This window comes from Ursus arctos, unplaced genomic scaffold, assembly GCF_023065955.2.
Source record: "Ursus arctos isolate Adak ecotype North America unplaced genomic scaffold, UrsArc2.0 scaffold_7, whole genome shotgun sequence".
NCBI lineage: Eukaryota > Metazoa > Chordata > Mammalia > Carnivora > Ursidae > Ursus > Ursus arctos.
This window is the reverse complement of record NW_026623089.1, coordinates 12,107,033-12,122,599: the sequence shown is the minus strand read 5'-3', so window position 1 is coordinate 12,122,599 and position 15,567 is coordinate 12,107,033. Positions and strand designations below refer to the sequence as shown.

The following is a 15,567-nucleotide window of genomic DNA, read 5'->3' as shown; positions in this document are numbered from 1 at the left end:
CACTCATTCTACAGCACAGGAGTGTATCAAATCTACATTTGTACACATTAAACTTACCTGATATTATGTCAATTACATCTCCATCAAGCTGGAGGGGAAAACTAACCTTTCATGAATAATGCATGCCAGACCTTTTCTAAGTGTTTTACGGTATTATTCCATTCAATCCTGACAATGGCTCTCTATCGCAGGTACATTTGTCGTCCCCACCAACGGGTGAGGAAAGATCTTAAAGTTTGGCCAAAGTCACTCACTAGTTCTATTTTTAAAGGAAGGCTGGATTGGAATCCAGGCAGTTGAGCGGAGGAGCCCAAGTGAACTTCCTCCAAGTTCAGACCCAGCGTCCGAGCTGAGGATGTGACTGACCAGCTCCTGAGTCATCGGATCCGCCGTCTCAGGTTCTCGAAACCCACGGCCAGGACTAGAGTTGATCCTAAACTTGGTGGAAGTGAGCCTGCAGGTGCAGACACATGAGAGGCAACCGAGCCCTGGTGCGGACCAGCAGGTTCTCCTGGGAGGACAGAAGCCACTTTGGGGCTTTGGGGTAAGACCCATGTCCCAAACCTGGATCTGTCCCTTCCCAGCTGGGCACTTCTCCTCCCTGAGCACCAGCCTTTATGGCTATAAAATTGGGCTGACAAAAATACCCACTTTACAAGATCGGTGTATGGATTCCAAGGGATCATGCAGGTAAAACATATACGGCTGTGCCCAGTGCCCAGACAGCTCTCACGAAAGGCGCTGTATTTATTTTATATGAGACAGGGAGAAAGTGATCAGGGAACTACAAAAATCGAAGAATCATTGGAACTTTTAAAACGAGACGCAATGGTAGAGGTTCTATAAATCAGGGGTTCTCAGCCTGGGCGGCACATCAGAATCACTTAGGAGACCTTTTTTAAAAAATCCCATTCCTGTACCCTGCCCCCAGACCAGTTACATCAGAATCCATGGGGAGGGGACCTAGACATTGATTTAAAAAAAAAAAAAAACACCCAGGTAACTAGTGTTCAGCCAGGGTAGAGAGCCACTGCTAAGATGCACAAGAACTTGGTCCAGCAGAAACCAAGGGGTGGGGCCCTCGCCAGCTTTCTTCTGGAACTAGAAGAGGGTGGTCTCTCCGACAGTCAAATCAAAGCTCGTGGCCCCCTCCGACAGCTGAAATTTACACAAGGTTTGGACAGGTCTGTTCTCAACCTCAGGGTTGCAATTAGCAACTCCTCCCGGCTTCGGTGACATGGTGACAGATGGATGAAATGAATACGCTGGGAGATTAAATAATGGGGAGATGTTATGCCAACAAAATTAACTTGTCCAGCCCTGTTCCTTAGCAACTGCACAATTATTTCAGGTTTCCTTTCGAGGCCTCTGGTTGTTCACACCACTCCCTTTCATTAAGACGCGAGGCACCGTTATTTATAACTTCAATGCGAAGGAGAGAAAAACCAAGGAATGAGGCAAAAGGAACTTCTAACCACCCTTCAAATGGCATCAGGCAGGCCCTGGACAAACAGGATGGAATTAGCAACTTGTAAATTGGGGTGCTTATTTCATTTTCCTGTAGACGTTGCATTCCGCGCCCCTCCAAGGCTTCACAAAGCAGTCCTGTCTTTTATGAAAGCATAGTGCAGTTTCCAATCCAATCACAGGCTGCCCAGATCGTCATTGTGTGGGAGTCGGGCCCTGAAAGCCGGAGTTCAGGACACAATGTCCTCAGAAGAAAATCGCTTTTGTGCAGCAAGAACAGGCCCCGAGTGGGTAACTGGCGGGTTGTCAGAAGCGGTGGGGGAACCCTCCTCTGTCTAAACTCTGCCCAGCTGAGTGGCCAGAGACCCATCCTCTTCTCAGATGCTGTCTCTCCTGGATGACCGCAACTCCCAGTCTTGGTAGAGCTTTCCCAGCTTCACTGAAGGGGTGTTCACAGCTCTGGGCAGCAGGAATCCCTGAGATCCAGTGTCCGGCCCAGAAACGCGACTTCCTGTCAGTCCCTAATCAGATCCAGCTGTGCCCTTGGCTGTCCTGGGCTGATCATCTTATTTCTTGACCACTGTGGGCTTCTGGTCCCAAAGGGTTTTTTCTTAAGTCTCTGCCAGAAATCTCTGCCTACCAGGTTTGCTATGGTTGGTCTGGGCTTGAGGTTAAGAGTATATTCAATTTTATCCTTGGAAGCCAAGGGGTGGGTCTGTGAACTGGGATCAGAAAATAACTGACCTGTATTTTCTGACTCACCTCTCACCAAAAAAAAATGGATTTCCTTCCATTATGAATGGAGGCAAAAAGGCGCAGTCCAATGAGAAACGTCAGTGACTCTGTCACCAGAAGTCACACATTATTTGACATCACATGGCAACTGTGGCACAAATGCCACTAAAGCGAATCAGGTTTCAATGTTACAGTGACCGACAGACCCGCCACTATTTTATTTAGTATATTAATAAAGAAATGGATATGTTAATACATCCCAATTATACATTTTTAAGTATTTTTAAACTATGTTTTAATATAATTGGTTTCCTTTGTAAACCTATGTGTTCTATGCACTTAAAAATGTTATCTTGGAACTCTACTTCTAGGAAGATAGATTTACTTTTTCCTATTCCTCCTGCTAAGTACCACTAAAAATCCTGATATTATACATAAAGAAAACATAAGATTCTGAAAGGTAGAAGGAAGGACCAGACAGGAACCTCGGAACCCAGAGAACAACACAGTAGTATGCTCCCTGGCTTGTATTTCTGCCTCGTATACCCCAGACTTGGAACTGCAAACACTGGCAACACAAAACACCACTAGACAAAGGCAAAATTAAAAGGTCCCCCAAAAAGTCTACTCTCTCTAGCCAGGTACAGGAAAGAAGCTTAACAAGACAGGTAACTTTCAGGCAATAGCTGCTTTCTACTCCAGCCAAAGGCCACGGAAAAACTGTGGCCACCCCCACGCTGGCTGTTGTGCTGAGTACGGTATCTTTTACTAGAAAAGACTGACACGGCCTCAGGTACGTGGTATGTAGCCTTTGATCAGGCAAATGCATTCCTTTCCTTTCCTATCAAAAGAAAAGATCAGAAACAGTTTGCCTTCAGTATACATTTTATAGTTTTGCCCCAGGACCGTTAACTCCCCTGCTCTCCAGCGTAATAGAGCCCAAAGAGGTCGACCAGTTGAACATCCAACAAAGCACACCGGCTCACAACCTATGACTCATGTCAGGAACTATCAGCCCCTTCAGGGATTGCCTCAGTTGAAGAGAGCCAACTCATTCAAGGTCGTGCCTTCTTTCCTCACAACCTACATCCAATGACTGACTGACATGGAAAATGGTCCCATGCTTCCTCTTTGCACCATAAGATATTCCAGATATTCCCATAGGGTTGGCTGAGTCCTCCGTTGAAACTACCTTGTAGCTCAACTTCTCCCTCTGACCAATAATCTCCTTCCTTTCTCTTCATTTTCCTTCCCTTCCCTTCCACAGAACTTTCAAAGAACTCCTTAATAAAAAGGCTGCGTGCTAATCTCTTTCTCAGAGTCTGTTTCTCAGAAAACTCAACCAGTGACCCTAATCTTTGAATATGTTACGATGAGCTCCGACATGGGTAGGAGTTGGGGAGTGATGTGGACTGAATCGTTTCCCTGCCCCAATTCATATGTTGAAGCCCTAACATCCATTGTGACTGTATTCAGAGACAGGGACTTTAGAGACAATTACATGAGATCATAAGGGTGAGATCTTAATACAATCTGACTAGTCGTTATAAGAAAAGGAAGAAACACCAAGGATATACACACAGAGAGAAAAGGCCATGCAAGGACACAGTAGGGGAAAGAGAAGTCAAGGAGAGAGACCCCAGGGAAAAAAGATCTAACCTGACGACACCTTAATCTTGGGCTTCAATCTCTAGAACTGTGAGAAATAAATTCATGTTGTCTAAGCCACGCAGTCTGTGGTATTCTGTTACGGCAGACGAGCTGACTAGGACACAGCCCTAGCAAACTAGCACAGGGAGATAAAGGACTAAGTTGAAGAGATTCCCCAGAAGAGAAAAACAATGAGTTGTGAAGGTAGTCTTGAAGGAAAAGAGGCTGATCAATAGTTTGGAGACTGGATGCCAGGGGGACAGGGTGGGGAAGGGGTAGAAGGAATGAGGCCGATAAGAAATTCTCATATGGGGGTTTGCTGAAGGACTTGTATAATGTTTCAAGTACTTTATGTTACTGGGATATAAATATTTTTTGGGTAACCAATGGTCTTTGAGGACCATTCTGGAAACTGCCTGCCTCCAGAGTTCTTTTTGAGTCAGACAATAAATGTTCTCAAGAGTAATGCTTTATGCTTAGTTGGGTATTCTCTACTTTCTAGAAAAAGCACTCCTGATTGATGCAGGTTTTAATTACCTATGGCATAGACCCCATATTTTACCTTTCCTTCCTAATGTAAATAAGGCAAATAGGAAACATCTAACCTGAGAAGACATTCAGATATCTGATGCTAATTTCTCTCAAAGGCCCTTTGCCACCTGTTCTCTTCTCCATTCTCACTTGAACTGCCCTACTTCTTTTCCTTGTTCTCCCTCTCCCAGAAGATGGTATGATTCTCTAACTCATCTCCCTGCTTCTTGTGTCTCCCTAAACCACACTTTCCCTGTTGTCAGCGTTGGTTCTAGCGTACATTCTTGAACAAGTCTTTTTTTTTTTTTTTTTTTTTTTTGTCTCCCACTCATTGTAAACCTTCAGCGACTCCCTACTGCCTCCCAAAAGGTCCAGACTCCTTAGGGTGAAAATTCAAATCAGGATATTACATGGATAGGGACGCAGGCTTTGGAACTCAGATCCCAGCTCCAACACTTACTACCTGAGACACCTTGACAATGTACTTGGCTTCCTTAAATGTCTGTGTTCCTAGCTACAAATTAAGAATAATAAGAAGGCCTACTTCCTAACGTGTTGAGAAATAAATGATATAATGAAAAGTACCTAGCACTTAGTAAGAATTCAACAAACTTATCTGGTATTATTAATCTTCCTGGGTCTAGCTTCAGCCAACCCAGCTTTCATCATCCTCATAAGCACAGCCAATACCTTCCACTGGACATCATCCTTTCCCACCTCGGACCCCTTACTAATGTTCTTCCCTGCCCACAGCATGCTTTCCTGCCATTACTGTCTCTACTGCTTACGATCCCAGGACCTTTCAAAGTCTGGCTCCAAAGCCACCTGATTCACAAAGACTTCTTTGATCGTGAAGGCCAAACGTGAACATCTCCTCCACTTTGCAGGACACTTGTATATCACTTTTGTGACACGTAGGCATGTCTGGGGAGTATCTGTTTCTTGTCAATTTGCTTTCTCCCCTGGCTCCCAATCTGTGGAGACACCTGGGCTGGCTCTAGCCCTCCTCTAAGATACTACTCCTCTAAGACGGTCTTCACTAAACGACTCTGCCCTTTGGAGTTTCAGCAACCTCTCCCTCCCCTCCTCGGGGATGCTCCTGAGATCGGGGATGGTAACAGCTCCTCTGTTTCTACTGGCTGCTGATTACTGCTCGATACTTCCCTGTATGTCACCCTGACCTTTGTAAATGGACCCTTTATCAATAAACCCTCCTCAGCTGTGTTGGGATGGGACCTGGCTGAGACATCTGTGGTCAAATAAGGTGAATGAAGTACTTTACTCCCCACCGGCCTTTGAGCTTTGTGAATTCAACATACAAGAGGGATTCGCACCCCACCTCCCAACTCCGGGGGAATCACACCCTGGGTTGTCAGTGTGTCATTTTAAACACCAGCTATTGTTTGCTGAGGAGCAGCCCGGGGGGCACCAGCCATGATCAGGTGCTGAGCAGAATCTGAAAATGGCCAAGAAGAAACAGGCAAGGCCTTTGTGTTGGGAGCCAAGTTTCCCACAACCCACTCAGATGGTATCCATGGGAAGGCTCCACAGAGAATCGTCCCCCTCACCCTGCCCCCATCCACCAAGGGGCAGCACCCTGGTCTCTGTGATTATAATGAATTCAAATGAACCACCCCACCCCAGGTCTGACTCCCCCACCCCAGGTCTGACTCCTCCTCTGGGCCTGCGAACCAGTTTCCTTACGCCTTTGCTCCCCAGTTCCCACCATTTCCACTAGCAGGAAGGATGGGATCTCTGGAGTCGCCAACACATACACAATATAGGCGGTTTTGCAGCTAATGCGCAGGAAATAGGCAATCAGGTGACACAGTCATGTCAGAAGCCCGGCAGGGAGCCCAGCGCTCTCCAGGCAGCACCCCGAGAGCACATACACACGCAACCACTCACCACGGAGGCTGCTGGATCCCCGCATGCTTGCCCCACAGGGAAGGGCTCAACCACGAGGACACTCCAGATTTCTTCCTCGGAAGTCAGGCGTTGTTTCCACAGTGATCAAGGGACGCCTAAGAAACTAAGTATGGATCACTTAGAATAAGGCGACAGAAACTGCTGTGGAGAGGAGCCGCAAAGTATGGCTTGTGCGCGCCAGGGCTGGACAGCTGCCCAGGGCAAAAGAAGCTCCCGCAAGGGCTGCCTGAGTGCTTCCTCTCCAAGCCCCACCACCAACGCCAGAATCTCTGGAAGAACCTCGAATGCGCCTCACCTGGCAAGCAGTCCCACTGTAGCGCCTGGGTGCCTGGACCGCCGCCCTGCAGCGCCCCCGTCTGTAAGCGCGCACCTCCCGGCGGGGCACAGCTGCAGTGCCCCGGGGCCGGAGCTGGGAAAGTGCAAGGGAGTGGGGCCCGAGACATAGGGCATGGACTTGGCCTCCCCTGGGTTCCGGGAGAAGAAGCGGGAGAGGGAGAGGATGGAGACCGAAGGCAAGACCCGAAGTTGGGCGAGAACCGGAGGGCATGGGGTTGGCGCGGGTGCGGGAGGTGCCAGGGACAGAACAATTGCAGGACACTGAAAGAGCACTGGGGATGAGGCTCAGGCCCCGTGTCTGGAGCAGGTGAAGACGCTCAAGTGGTGGGGCTGCAGACACGCCGGCTGTCTGGACGAGCAGCGGCAGTGAGCCCTCGCTCCGCCTGGGGGCGCACGGTGGCTGGGCCCGTCTGTGCTCACAGAGCGGGTGGGAGGACCGTGACACCGCCAGAGGCGACAGGGAGGCCCCCACAGCGTCGACCATGGCAAGTCCTTGGTGTAGGTCCGGCGCTGCTGGCCACGACGAGGTCTGCAACAGAGGCGTGCAGCCCCCGGAGCGCCGCCAGGGCGTGGCTCAGCTGCGGAATAGCCACGAACTCCTAGGAGAGATCCACGGGAAGACAGTAAGCCCGAATACAGTGTAGTCGCTAGTCTGCAAGAGGACCACAAAGTAGCACAGGAAGACGCCGCGCACCCAGTGCTGGAATTCGGGGGCCTAGTCCAAGGTCAGCGGCACAGGAGCCCATGGCAGAGGTCCAGAAGTTAATCACGGTGCAGGGACTGCGTGCTGCCGCGGATGTGGACGCAGAGGGAGTGGCTCTTGACTCCGTCTGAGCCTTTGAAAGTGCACCCTTGTGGTGGGAGACACCCTTTGCCCTTGGGCCCTGAGAAGGACCCCAGCAGCCAGGCCATGGAGACTCAGCTGGTCCCTGGAGGCCAACCCTCCCTCGCGAGGGTGGGAGGCACTAGTGCTGGCAGTGGAGCCAATGCGCCCTGACGGAGCCAATTCCCCAGGGTGAGGTCGGGCAGAGGACCTGGGTTCTGGCCAGGTCGTGAGGCTTTGGCTCAGCTGCATGTGGAAATGGCTTATTATTAATCTCCCAGTAGGCCTCAGAAGACATCCCTCTCCCAGAAAGCAACGTTGTTGTGAAAACAGCCCAAGCTCTGCAATTATATCACAGAAAGAAAAGGGGCTTTGCTGGGGGAGACTGGGGAATAAAGAGGCTTGTTTTAAAGAAACCATTATGGCCATTGAAGGCGCCTACCCGTGCTCTAGCTTTCCACCTGTGCTTGCCCTTGGCTCTTTTCCGTGATAATGCGGAGGTCAGTGTGCTTGCCAGGATCTGGCAGGGGACAGGCAGTGGCCTCGGAAGGACTTGTCCACACAGTGGCCGCACACCCCGCATGGCCAGGCCACCCATCTAACCACCCCAGGGCCTGTTATGCTGCAACACTGAGCCCCCTACTCAGGTGACTGGGCCATCCTCCTAGATGAACACCCAAGGTGACTGTGGTGTTCTGGGCTAGAGAAGAAGCCCAGCACCTGACTTCTCACCCAGAGCTGAGACCTGGAGTTTTCGTTTAATTCTTCCAGCTGAAAGGATTTTTTTTTTCATTACTTGGCAATACTGAGTGTGTGGGATGGGGAGAAGGGAGTAACTTTCCATTCATCATTAGATGTCGCTCTAGAAGGAGGAGATGAGCTCTGGGGTTGTGGGATTTAGTCGTCAGCCAATCAAGAGGAGGATTTTTTTTTTTTTTTTTTTTTTTTGAGAGCTGAGAGAAGGAGGCAAGGAATACTTAAAAGAGGAGATGATCCTTTGCTTTTTCTGGCTCTGGTTTTCTTGTTCCAGCCCCAAACATCAAAATGCAACACATTTGACCTTTCGTTGGTAGGCCTCTCTTGAGAGCTCTCCATGGGATTCAGCACATTAAGAGCCCAGCTTGAGATCCTGTGCAAACTCCCGATGCCCGCCTCTCACCTCTGCCTGGAGCTTGTCTGTGAAACGATCAACGGTGTGAGCTCCAAGATCCCACCGTGGGCAGGAAATGCGTTGGGCAGCAGCCCTCCACTGATCTGAGGAAGCCTGCCTGTGCAACAGAATTAGCCAGAGTATCTGTCCAACATGATTCACCTTACACGAACCCACAAGAAGATGGACGCTTGAGTCCCACTGCTTCCTCTCCACTGGAGAGGAAGGAGCTTCAGATCGGACGTATGTTAGAGATAATATGAGAAAATAGCAGAAAAGGGCCAGAAATAGAGAAATAAGGAGTGGGAGCAGAAGAGGAATTGACTTGGAAAGCAGAGAAGAACGATTCAAAAGCTGTTGGAAGTGTGCACACTCAATTTTCAAAATAAGGCTTTCTATTTCCAAAGATGGACAGAGAATGCGCAGACTTTTAACATATCAAGATTACAACTCTCACCCATCCAAAGGAACACTTGACATGTCCAACATCTGTATATAGCTTATCTCACTTTGCAAAATAAGTGGATCCCTGGAAAGGTGTCCATAAATGCATTTTTAAGTCTTATTTTAGAAGCGTCAGAAAATCCTCTTTGTGACCCTGTCATGGACAGTTTGGAATCTAGATGATTGAATCTGGTTTATAGACCTATGTGCTGGATGTTTTTGAATTTCCCAAGTGATAGTTGGAAACGAGTAATAAAATGCTAGCCTTTAAATAATGATCCAGTTTAGAGATGAATATAGAAATGAAGCATGAAACTCTCTACTCTCCTTTTGGTGGACCTGTCAATCTAGGCATGCAGTTTTGGAAGGCACAGAGTTCGGTACCATGTATTGAAATGCTGTCATTACTGAGGTTGGAGCCAGGGGGTCAGAAAAGACCCCAAATGAACAGTTCATTCCTGGAATTAGCCTGAAATGACAAATCCAGATTGAGTAGCATGTTATCCTTGATACGATTTATTTTTGCTTTGGCCCTGGCCATCCCCAGGTTATGCAGTTTACTGTATTATGCAACTTGAGATGGTACTACTGATTTCATATTTATTGAGCACCCACGAGACATCAAACAGTGCAAGCCCCAGCCCGAAGAGCTTCATACAGTGAGTCAGTCACACGTGCACCTTACACACATAACAAAGACGTAACGCATGGAGGGAAATCCATCGAAGATCTACTTGGTAGAACAAAAGTGCTCCTCCCCTCTCATCTGTGGGGGATGGACCCTGGGTTCACTCTCAGTTCTAGCTACACTCTTGCCTGGGTCCCCTTGATATCAGCTCCATGCCTTGCATTTGCAAGACTACTAAATGTTCAGAAATGCAAGCCATAGGACAGAGATGGTTAACTAGCCTACCTGAGAAAATAAACCTGGACCTTAGCACCCCCAATAAAAGACCAGGCTGAAAATCCACAAGAATAAATATTCAGGAAGGTTACATCAATTAGAATACTGTTACCTTAGCGTCTCTCACAGTTGCTATTTCCAGGTAACTGCTGCCAACACATATTGAAACACTCCCCGACTGATTTACTGAGATAAATCTATTGATTGGCTGCCAAAAGTGAGACCCAGTGACAATGCTTGCAAAGAGGATTACAGAACCTCCCGGCAGCCTCGGAATGGACTGCTGCCAGGTACCCAGCTGGCTCCGCTCCCAGCTTTATGGCCTGTGTGACTCCTTGCAGGAAGAGGGCTGGATGCCTGGTATTAACTAAAATAAGTTATGTTAAATAAAATTTTCTACCTCGGCGCTATGTGAATTTCTATAGGACTCACTTCCGAGAGATTATTTTTTAAAGTCGGTTTGTTTTGTAGTCAAACTGGTCCGAGATTGATTCCAGATAGGGCAGGAATTAATTAGTTGCTGTTCAGGCAGTGATGTGGATCATTCGTAAAGATGTTTATAAACATAAACACAGCATAATTCTCCAGCCTCTTCAGGCTCTCCATAAAGTCCATGTAAGTGTTAACATTTTTAACTTAAGTTGTAGGCTAGAAACAGCTGGCAGCTTTTCTAGTAATTAATGAGGACACTTTCTTCTCACAGTTGATGTAGATTTAGATGAAGCTAATCAGAGAACACTTCCATTTTTTTAACACCCTGGAAACCAGGATTTGGAATAATTCGTGGTGTATGACTTTATAATGCAAATAAATCTAAAGTTGGAAAAAAAAGAAGATTGAACTCATGCACTGCCTTACACATAGATTTGTAAGGAAACTGTTGAATGAATACCTATATATTCTGATTATACGGATTTGCCTCTGTGTGATTCATGAATCCTGTCTGAAGGCTAAAAGAGTATTATTCCCCAAGTGTAGCACGTAACGCCCTGTCAGAATTCAACTCCAAATTCATAATACCTTTGGCAGGTACAATCAAAGCTTCATTCAGATGTTGCTGAGATTCACTGGAAGGCAATGCTTAAGGGGCTTATTAACCTTGGGTGCATATTAAAGTCACCTGAAGTGCTTTGAAAAATGTTGAGGCCCGGGTCCCATCTCAAATCAGTTGGACTCCCTGTGGATAGGACCTAGGCACTGATGTTTTTTGAAAGCTCTCCAACTGATTCTAGGAGCAGCCAGAGCTGAGAACCAGTGATTTAAGCTTTCCAAAACAGAAATTACAATTAATCAGATCCCTCCCCCAACTAATCCCATCCTTTCCCCCATCCCCTCCATTCCGCACACATTCCCCTCAAAAGAATGTTCTGAGGAACATGAAATGTCTGTCTGGCCTTGAGCCTCCCAAGTAATACAGCTGCTGGAAGTGCAGGAGCCAGTCTCTGGGATGCCTGGGGGATGAGCTCTTTTGGAACGGGGGAGGGACATAATGCTGTAGGTGGGCTATGTTTATTAGAGCATTGGCTTCGTTGTCCACATCCACAGATGAAGCTGAAAGTTAGTAATTTGTGCCATTGCCAAAGGTAACTTGCATCTCCCAAGTTAACCTGCTTTTTCCTTTCTCCCAAGCCAGCCTTGTCCTGCCCTCCCCCAAGCTGTGAATGGTCTCGATATATAGCTACTGAAGAGGCATCTTGCTAAGTGGCCCAATCACGAATACTTACTCTCCCATCGTGATTGCTGGCCTTGGAGTAATGGGACTTAGTCCTTGTCATCTCCAAGTCTTTCCCCTCTTTCCCTGCCTTTCAGGGCAAACTTTCATGAGTGAATGAGCTCATTTTAGAGAGTAAGAGAAGGAGAGAGATAAATTCTACTGTAGAGTGAGCGAGGGTGGTACTGGAGTCTAACGGATGATAACAAACTTGCAGTTGCTGTACTAGCTCATGCCCTATATGCCCCGAGGGGCTGATCTGACAGGTGGATATCGTGTATCACTTCCCAAGACTCTTACCCTCACTGTCCAGTCACTGCTCCCACATCCATGTGAAAACCCTTGTCCCAGGGCGCTTGTCCTCATTTACAAAATTCTCGGGAGGTGAAGGTGAGGATTATCAGCCTGGTATCATGGCCCAACAGTCTTCACCTGTCCCCTTAACCCTGGAAAGAATAACGTGTTTCATGGCAGTTGGGTGGTAGTTTATTTTTCAGTTATGGCCTTAAGTAAACTTTTCCCAGTCGTTGCATTCTGGGTTGATTGTGTTCCAAGCGTGTCACCGCCAAGCAGGTGCTGAGCAGTCAGATGACAGCTGTTGATCTCTTGCAACTGAGCAATTAGAGAATGCAAGAGAATGCTTTGGAACATGGTTAACACTGAGTATTCAGAAAACCAAATATCTGTGTACCTGCCTTGTGGCAAACACACACACACACAGATAGATGTCTGTCCCATGCAGTTACATGCCCCCTTAAGTGATTTGGACCTTTTCTTCTTTAACCCTATTTATCTACCCCTTCATTGAATAATTCACCTTATAATTTTCAAATAGAAGTTAGAGGATAAGGAGGAGGGGAACAATAGCAAGACATTTTGAAAGGTGGCTCATGAGGGTTTTCATGCTATAAATTCAAGTGAATTTAAAAGTAAAACCCTTTTGGTGTGGGAAGGTCTTATTCAGGAAATGTTGAAATCCCAGATATAGATTTGTTATACATATTTCCTTGGAATCCTAGGAATTAATGGGTTCAGATTGACTCATCAATTTCAGGTGTGATAGCTTAGATGAGTCCTTTTTAAAAGGCAACCCGCAAAGCTTCACCAACCCCAACGCAGTCATTTTAAATCCCACCCTCACTCTTCATCTTACCATTGAGCAAGCAGAGGGGAAAGCAAGGAAGACAGCCAGGGTTCTGAATTACTATCATGAACCATGAGAAAAAAATTTGTTTGGCATTCAAGGGCATAAAGAGGAAATAATAAATCTTCTTCTCTCTCCGTGGCCTCTTCCAAGCAATCACAAGACTCCCACCAAAGCCTACTTCACATTTTACATAGACACAAGGACAAGGCAAGACATCTAGACAAGAAGGCTAAGCTGGAAGTTTTGCCACGTTTTGGATTAGCCCTGGTGCTGGGAATAAGCGCTCCAGTCCGGCCTCAGGTGGGCACCCACGGAGACTAGTGGACGTGGAGATCCCCAGCCAAGTCCTGAAGCGGTGGCATCAGATGACCACGCTGACTGTCATGGTCTGGCCGTGCGGCACGATCTTGCGGGGCCAGGCAAGCAAGAGCTTGCGCAGCTCCTCACGGAAGTTGTCGTGCAGCCAGGCGTAAATGAAGGGGTTGTAGCACGCCGAGCTCATGGCGAGCCAGTGGCAGAGCAGCTGCACTAACCCGAAGGCGTAGGGGTCGATGGCGTGCGGGTCGAGGTCTCGCAGCAGGTTGAAGACGTGCAGCGGCAGCCAGCAGACGGCGAACACCACCACGACCACCACCAGCAGGCAGAAGGTGCGGCGGCGCCGCGCACGGTCCCAGTCGGCCTGACTCTGGGTCACGCAGCCCGGCACCACGCGGTTCCGTAGCTTCACCGACACCCGGACGTAAGACAGGAGGATGACCAGCAGGGGGAGCAGGTAGGTGACGAGCAGCAGCCCCCAAGCATAGAGCTGCCGCTGGAGCTCCTGGGACCCCCAGAATTCCTCGCAGAGGCGCACACCGTGCGGCTTGAGCTCGACGTGGTACGTGTGCACTGCGGCTGGCAGCGCCAGCACCGCGGACAGCGCCCAGATGGCCAGCACGGCGTAGGCGCTGAGGCGCAGGGAGATACGCCGGCGCAGCGGGTGCACGAGCACGACGTAGCGGTCCACAGCGATGGTGGTGAGAGTGAACACCGACACGTAGACGGTGACAGGCTGCAGGAAGAAGACCAAGTGGCACAGGCCGCCGCCGAACACCCAGCCGCGTGGCTCGAAAGCGTAAGCCAGCGTGAGCGGTACGCAGGCGGTGCACATGAGCACGTCGGACAAGGCCAGGTTGCCGATGAGGAAGTTGGTCACGTTGTGCAGCCGACGCACCCGCGCAATCACCAGCACCAGCAGGCAGTTGCCCACCAGCCCCACAACAACCACGATGCTGTAGAGAAGCACGATCAGCCCCTTGAGCTGATGAACCAGCTGCAGGCTTTGGAAAGGAGTGATGGCCTGAGCGCCTGGGCCAGCCGCTGACCCATTGACCGCCGAGGCCTCCGTGCTCTGGTTGGCAGGAGTTGAGGCCGCTGGTGGCAACCCAGAAAATAAGTCAGGGACCGGGGGGCCCTGAGTCGGCAGTGAGGCCATGGCCACCTGTCCAAAGAGAATCAAAGCCCGTCACTTCCCACTGTCCATCCATCCCCTCCCACACCAATCGTGCCTCCCTCCCCCACCTCAATTATCCAAATACTCCCTTTAGAATAACTGGCCAAAATAAATAACAACAATCAGAAGTGCTGTCATCCCCCCATGTAAAAATAAATCTATGCGAGACTACGTGTGCACAGGTTATTTAAACGCCTCCTATTCAATGTAGAGCCTTCGCAGTCCGCGCAGGTCAGACCCAGGAGCATAGTCCTACCTGGTGAGTGGGGCTTGGCGGGCGGGAAAACGCGCCAGGGAGGGAGGGGCCGAATCCCGGCTGTCCCCTAGCGGTCCTCAGCCCACGACGGCGTGCTTCTCGTTCCTCCGCGGAAGCTGAACAGATTCAGGAGTTCCCAGTGGGCTCGCAGTTTTTGAGAGGGACTGGGAGCGCCTCCCCTCCGCCCCGCCCCTCACTCCAGCGCTCCCTTGTATGGAAAATGGGGCGGAGCGCGCACCACCCGACTCGGTGCTTAGACAACTAGGTAGAAGGACACTGTGAAGAAGATGGAAAGAGAAAAGGGAGGAGGGGCAGACAAACCTGGGTTAGAGGAACGAGGGAGAATCTCGATGCGGGAGCTTGCTGCGCCTTGGGAGAGTCCTGCTCCGGAGGAGGGAGCGGTGGATGAGGAGGGAGGAGCGGCGCCAAGCGCTAGGCTCTCAGGATGACCTGGAGCAGGGTAAGAAGTGGAGTGAGGGACTGAGCTACACCACGGGATGTGAGGAAGAGATGAGGGACCCGTCCTTAAGAGCTGGACCCTGCTTAGAATCTGGGCTGGAGTGGATAGGAGGTTTTGACAGTGATTTAAAATGTAGACTCTGGAGCTCGCCACAGACCTGCAGGCCCTCGCCCTTCCCGGGACCCTCTGAGTCCTTCACCCAGGCTGCCGCGTGCCTGGAGAGCCACGGATCCAGCCAAGTAACAGAGTTCAGAACAGCGGACAGCTCCCGCGGCACCCCGGCGCGTGGGTCCGCGGAGGAGGACAATTAAGGAGTTCCTGCCCCTCTCTGGGTCCGACGCTTTCAGAGAAGGGACCCGGCCTGGTTCAAAGAGCTGCCTCACCGCCTGTTTTCTGGGCTGGGGCTGCCGACTAGGAAAGCAGCAGGGTGGAGTGGAGGAAAATGAGCAGGCTCTCTGGGGGTCGGAGGGTGGTGATGTGCTCCTGCTGTGGGTCACCGCACTTAGTGCCAATGACGACGCTGTCTTACCTC

At 49.6% G+C, this 15,567-nt stretch overlaps 1 protein-coding gene across 1 annotated transcript; it reads right to left on the bottom strand.

Moving 5' to 3' along the window:
• Window positions 1-13,188: 13,188 nt before the first annotated feature.
• Window positions 13,189-14,301, bottom strand: PRLHR (prolactin releasing hormone receptor). The gene has a single exon (XM_026493667.1). It carries the CDS (start codon window positions 14,299-14,301, stop codon window positions 13,189-13,191), a length of 1,113 nt encoding a protein of 370 aa, XP_026349452.1.
• Between the last annotated feature and the right edge of the window lie 1,266 nt (window positions 14,302-15,567).

Coding starts and splice junctions, on each gene's coding strand:
- PRLHR (XM_026493667.1), bottom strand. CDS start 14,301: ATGGCCTCACTGCCGACTCAGGGCCCCCCGGTCCCTGACTTATTTTCT.